Genomic DNA, 6341 nt, shown 5'->3' on the forward strand with positions numbered 1-6341 from the left:
TAGATATTGGTGATGCTGTATACATATGCAACTATCTAGTGATTCCATATGGTGTGTTGGCTATTTGTAGGTTTAAAGTTCACATTTGTTTTTGTTGCAGTCAAACATTGTATTGTTAATATATAACTATGTAATGCTCATATAAATTTGTAAATATGATAGAATTTGAAAAAGTTATAATTTCTTACAAATTACATAAACAATCTGAATATATAATTTGTGTTTTTACATGATTTGTTTTAATAGGAATTAATTCTTATATATAATTAATTCTAATAAATAATGAATATAACATGCTGGTAACTGTATTATTTTAAATGTTTGAATACCAGATATTGGTCATGTTTATACAGTCTTGATAATGCAAATTTGTTAATTGCTTATAAACAATGGTACTATAGAATACAGTATTCTTGTATATATCATACATTTATTAATTGTTTTCTTTCTATTTATCATTGTTTTTTCTCACTAAATGGAGAATTTTAATTCACATATTTTTAACAAAGGTGGTCAATGTGAGCAAAACCTTTTTTGTTTATAATAGTTTTAATTAAAACAATTTTCCTTGATTATATTTATTTTGTATGCACAATTATCAACGGTGATAATGCATTTTTCTTAAATATTTCAATCAAAATAGATTGATGATATAGTTTCATTTTTCATATTTTCATTCAATTTTTAAAAACCAGTTTTTATTGGTTTAAATACTGTGTACATATTTCTAGCGTAGTTACAGTGTTTAACCTACAGTATAGTATATTTAGTGTGATTTTGTTTAAACAGAACGCTTTTATTGTGCAGTTTAAATTGTAGACATAATGTGTATTCAGCTCTATCTACACTAGCAAACTAATTTGACAACAAAAGTGTGATATGCTCAAATATGGTAGTGATATGACATTATCATGTCTATATATAGGCACATCACATTTTGTTGTCGCATAAAGTTTGATAGTGGAGACGCACCTTTACATACATACATACATACATACATTGAGATATGGTTTTTAGTACGTACTTGCCTCTTGTTCACACAACACATTTATAAATCCTACAAAAGTATGTTATAACATGTTGTACTGTTGACATTACAAAAGTGTATGGTAGTCAAAAACAATAGGGGTGGGGGTGGGAGGGGGCTTAAATTGAACTACTGTAGTAGTTTTACCAAATAAATAGTAATCATGTTTCACAATGCTTGCATAATAAGTATGTTCAGAGTTTACGTTACTGAATTTGTTTGTTTTTGTCCTTGTTTTTACATGGATAGCCTTACAGTATAAATATACAGTATTACATTGATAGTAATTATTTAGTTAATGTGTATATTATGCCTATTGTATAAAAATACGTGATTCTATCCAAGCTGTATAATATTGGAAAACATTTATATACATACAGTATGCTTTTATGATTACTGTATATATTTCGCTGAAAATGGTAGCTACCTGTAGATTGATTCAATGGGACCATCAAAATGTAACTATAGATATGTGATAAAATGTTAATGACATTGTATTTTTTACATTTATTGTCAAAAAAGTATTAAATAAATATAATAAAGTTTGTTTATAAGGTTTTTGTATAATTATGAATCCGACCAATCTGTATCAAAGATAGCATACTATCGTGTCTCGTCTTCAACACACCGTGGTCGTAGCAGCGTTTCGTCAACACATCGTGGTCGTATCCGTGTTTCGTCAACACATCGCGGTCGTAGCAGCGTTTCGTCAACACATCGCGGTCGTATCAGCGTTTCGTCAACACATCGTGGTCGTATCAGCGTTTCGGCAACGCATTGCGGTCGTCAACATGCATGATGTCAGCGTGTTCTCAACACATGTCGTCAGAGTGTCAACACACATGGCGTCGTCACCATATCGTTTGTTAAAGGCCAATTCAGACAGCGTCGTACTGCGACGAGGCCCAACTTGACTTGACTCATCGGTGCTGTTTGAGTTGAATTCCGACGCGACGAGTCGTCTTGAGATATCGTCGGGCGTGGTTTATAGGTCGTCGCGAGAACGACATGTTTAATTTTCTCCCGACAAGACCTTAACACATGAACTTTTGAATAGTTATAATAACAATGTTACTTAATTCACTATAGATTCTTTATTTTGTCCAACTCTTATTCATTAAACAGTAATCAATCTTTGTTTAAAGTTTAAGAAGAGAAGCCACTTCGTATACCCACCATCGATCTCTGCAAAAGAATAATAAATTAATGTTATAGAGTATTGTATGTTGTAATGGATACAGATTGCAAATTCGGCTAAAAGTCGTGGTTTTTTAATAAGTTTTTGTTCACATTTTAGTTTTAATTAAATATTATCTCATTATGTTATATAGCGATTATTCACAAAGAGCCTGTAATCGCTTCACATTACTGTAGTACCCCGGTAATGTTTTGGATCAAACACGTCTGGAAACATACTTCCATAATGTTGCACCCAGTAATCAGTGTTTTGACCTAATACCAAGTAACCATTTGTACACCTGGGTGGCGAGGTAAAGTGTCTCACCTGTGATAGTCGTCATACTGGGAGAATGCACCGTGGTACCAATGACTGTCATCGAGTTGGTGCGAGTTACCAACGTTTATGGTTGATGGTATTTCTTCTATGTAAGGGTTGATCACTCGGTATTCGCTGCTACCACAGCAAAAGAATCTCCAACTTAACGGTGAAAAAAGACATTTTTATTAGAATACTCGACAAATTACGAACAGAAAAAATGTATATTTGTATACTATAATATTTATCAAATAATCATTACGATAGCGATCTTTCTTTTATTTCAATGACCAAAATGGCCTCCGGATATAATTTTCAGACATTTTACTTTTTCTTTTCTTTTTTCTTACATAATTGTTTATGGCGCGTATAATTTAATAAGACATATCTTCTTTTTTTAATGTACCGTTTTTTTTAAATGGTTATCAACTTATAAGATTAATTGGTTGAAAAATGGTCTATACTTTCGGTCCGTGGAACATTTTTATATAATAATCTAAAGGGTGCCATAACACTAACTACTAATGACCATACAAAGTTTGTAAACATAATCGGCACAAAATTTTGTGTAAACATTTTTATTTTGTTTTCATTCTGTGCTATTTGTTATTTGTTTTCTATGACAATACTAAATAAATCAATGTTAACTTTTTGGTTAAACCAGTTGACAAGTACTTACTTGCTACGTTTCAGCTACTTTCAGTAGCCTTGATCACGCAAATGACGTTGACATGATGTTCTGTCATGACAATACTGTAACGTATGGTGAGAGTCAATAAGGAATTGAATTGTAAAACTCACCCACGATCATGTTCTTTATGGTCGTATATGCCTTGAATACCGGCTACCACCGAATTGTCACCACACGAAAACAGCATATCGGTGGTAAACCAGTTTATGAAACCCGTCCATTGACAGTGATCGAAATATGTTGGGTAATCTCTGTAACACAAACATTAATGAACTACAATTTATTTCTAAAATCAATTCTACCACGTAAATTGATGGAAGAACATGTGCTGCTGTTGATACTTAAGCTTGGTTCACACTAGGAAGCAACGTAACGGCGTAGACGCAACGCAAGCGAGTTGACCAATGACAAGCTTCAGTTCGAATAGTCCATCGCATGTGATTGGTCAAATCCATGACGTTGCGTTACGTCGTTGTGTTGCGTCTCTAGTGGGAACCAAGCATTACTGTCTTAAGTGCATGGTGCATGATAGGCCTATTAGAGTATTTCATAAACTGTAGCCATAATGACATTAAATAATGTGATACAATTTGGCGTACATTTGGAAAGCAACACTAAGAGTGAAATGTGCCAGTCTTGTGTTCGTTCTAAATTAGGATCAGGACTGTTGCTATCGCATATGACCCACGGTTCCCACAGGGGTCTGGTTTTTTAAAAGTTTAAAGGCCAATTTACACAGACGAGTGGTAACGGTAAGCGGAAAACCGCGTCTCCTGAGCAGAAACCACCTGTCCGCTCCGCGTTGTGTGTAAATGGTCATAAGAAATAACATAGATTCTATATTTTTATTACCGTTACCGCTCTTCTGTGTAAATTGGCCTTAATCCTCCTTTCCTATATCGTTATAAATATGCATTTATAATAGTTAATGTTCAGTCACATGCATCTAATATCAGCCCCCAAATCCCGGCACATCCTTTCCCTTCTCCCTCTTCATACCAACGAGTAGGCCTAGATGAACTAATATAAATCATTAATCAATATACTGTATATATCACCAGTATGAACCCACCTGCAGTAGAATGCGAAATATCGGTCGTCGGGATCTGAGTTGATATGTTCTGAATCGATTCTATAGAAAGCCTGGTGAGTCGGACAAGTAAAGTATACGTCTTGGGTCAACTGGGTGTCCCACGCGTTACTTGCTCCAATCAGAGAAAGCGTTAGAAATATGAGAAAATGCATTTTGATTACAACCACTGAAAAAGATTGAATTTGATTTAAATTTTCAATTACTAGATATAATTATATTAAATATGTGAAGAGAACATTAACTTTAAAGATGTATGCATATATAATAAGATATATAAACATGAAAAATGAAGATTATTAAATCAAGACTTTGAATAGGCCATTTTGCAGTTTTAATAAATTTTATAAGTTTTAAATAATCACTTCTGTATAAAAAAAAACTTACAAAAATAATGTTTCACTTATAAAAAGACAAAATAGTCTGTTAAATTCAACCAAAATCCCATTGACTTCTGGTCAATTTGACCATATTTTGCTTTGAATTACAGTTTGTTTAACTGAATAACTTTAATGTGACATTAAAATGGCTGCATATTAAACAAAAAACAAGGGGGGACAATACATTTTTAATTGGGAAAAATAAACGGCACGATAAATCGGAACAAATGAGAACAGGTATTAAGACAGTGAACAGGCTTACCTTCAAGTGGTCTTCCTCTGAAATGAATTATTTTAATGTTTCATTTTAGATATTTCAAACAATTCGTCTACATCTGGTCGTTCACATCTGGTCGTTCACATAGACATTGGACAGCTTTATTAGATATTGCATATCTTCCATGCGATAAGAAGGAGGCTCTAAGTTTAAAATATTAAAATTATGACGTTAATACCCAAAGTATAAGATAAACTACGACAGATTATTTAAGATTGTCTATTTACTGGTACTGTTTATTTGCATTAACGTGATCGCTTGTTTAAAAACAAGGCCATATACATGGCTGCAGTCGCGTGCTCAAGTTAGTGTTTACCGACCGACCGACCGACCGACCGACCAACCGACTGGCATAGTGAGCTGTGGAGTCGCGTTGCACGCGACTAAAAACGAACATAAGCCTAATTAATTTACAAGCTAGACTTAATTATTATCTAAATTAAATAAAGTCTTATCAGTCAGTGAGATACGATATGCTGACGAAATTTAATTAACCATTCATAACATTTCAACAGGTGGTTGAATCGATTCTATAGAAAGCTTGGTGAGTCGACAAGTAAAGTGTGACGTCTTTGGTCAATTGGGTATCCCATGCGTTACTCGCTCCAATCATCATATGGGCTAGGCCTATGCCTAGGCTAGTCTGGTTTGAAAGGGCACTTCAGGAAAAGGGGGGTTCGTTCGAACCCTACGAACCCCCTGGCTACGGGCTTGCCAATCAGGGTTGACGTTATAAATTTCAATTTACTAAAACTTTGCTGGTAACACTGTCGTTTTAGCTGTGTGCTAGATATAATTAGGCCCAAGTACGTTGGTCATAAAGGTGTAAATTAGAAAAAAAAATATTCGTCTTTTTAATTAACTTGTTTTATATATATTATTGTTTTTGTTATATTTACGTGTTTAATGCAATACTTTATATATTTTATTTTAGATTGTAAAAGGATCCCAATGGAAATAAGCTAATAAGCTTTTTGGGCTATCCTGGAAAATCTTTTATAATGTATTATTTGTAATGTCAGTAATTTATGTTATCACTTTGTATGTATTTTGTATGATGATTTTCCTAATAATTCGAATCAAATCAAATCACGACAAATCAAGAAACTAAACATACTATTTAAAATTGACAAAACCCGTTTAAATGAGATTCATGAGATAATTTATTATTTATTAATTTACAAAGAGTTACGACCCTAATTATTCTAGATTAAGTAAAGTCCTTATCAGTAAGACACGAGTGTCTGTTATTATGCCTACGTATGTAGAGGAGGATTTAATTTCTGTTCATATTAATATTTCAGACAGATTGCGGTTGGTTACGCGACCAGCGCTGTGAAGATGAATAATGAAGAATGTAGGACTACTTAGCTTCATCCAG

At 33.4% G+C, this 6341-nt stretch overlaps 1 protein-coding gene across 1 annotated transcript; it reads right to left on the reverse strand.

Moving 5' to 3' along the window:
* Nucleotides 1–2092: 2092 nt before the first annotated feature.
* LOC144847557 (hemagglutinin/amebocyte aggregation factor-like) lies at nucleotides 2093–5023 on the reverse strand. The gene is made up of 5 exons (XM_078703979.1): nucleotides 4946–5023; nucleotides 4286–4472; nucleotides 3324–3464; nucleotides 2532–2684; nucleotides 2093–2212 (listed from the first exon to the last, which is right to left on the reverse strand). The coding sequence occupies exons 2-5, from the start codon at nucleotides 4456–4458 to the stop codon at nucleotides 2167–2169; spliced, it is 513 nt and encodes a 170-aa protein (XP_078560105.1). The 5' UTR covers nucleotides 4459–4472; nucleotides 4946–5023; the 3' UTR covers nucleotides 2093–2166.
* Nucleotides 5024–6341: the final 1318 nt, after the last annotated feature.

The sequence above is a fragment of the Antedon bifida genome, chromosome 7 (genome assembly GCF_963402885.1).
Source record: "Antedon bifida chromosome 7, ecAntBifi1.1, whole genome shotgun sequence".
In the NCBI taxonomy this organism is placed as follows: Eukaryota; Metazoa; Echinodermata; class Crinoidea; order Comatulida; family Antedonidae; genus Antedon; species Antedon bifida.

Excerpts from the sequence above, each read along its gene's own strand:
- LOC144847557 (XM_078703979.1), bottom strand. The coding sequence starts at position 4,458 with ATGCATTTTCTCATATTTCTAACGCTTTCTCTGATTGGAGCAAGTAAC. Across the intron at positions 3,465-4,285 it reads TATTTCGCATTCTACTGCAG|AGATTACCCAACATATTTCG; the intron begins GTGGGTTCATAC and ends TTTGTGTTACAG. Across the intron at positions 2,685-3,323 it reads CATAAAGAACATGATCGTGG|TTGGAGATTCTTTTGCTGTG; the intron begins GTGAGTTTTACA and ends TTCACCGTTAAG.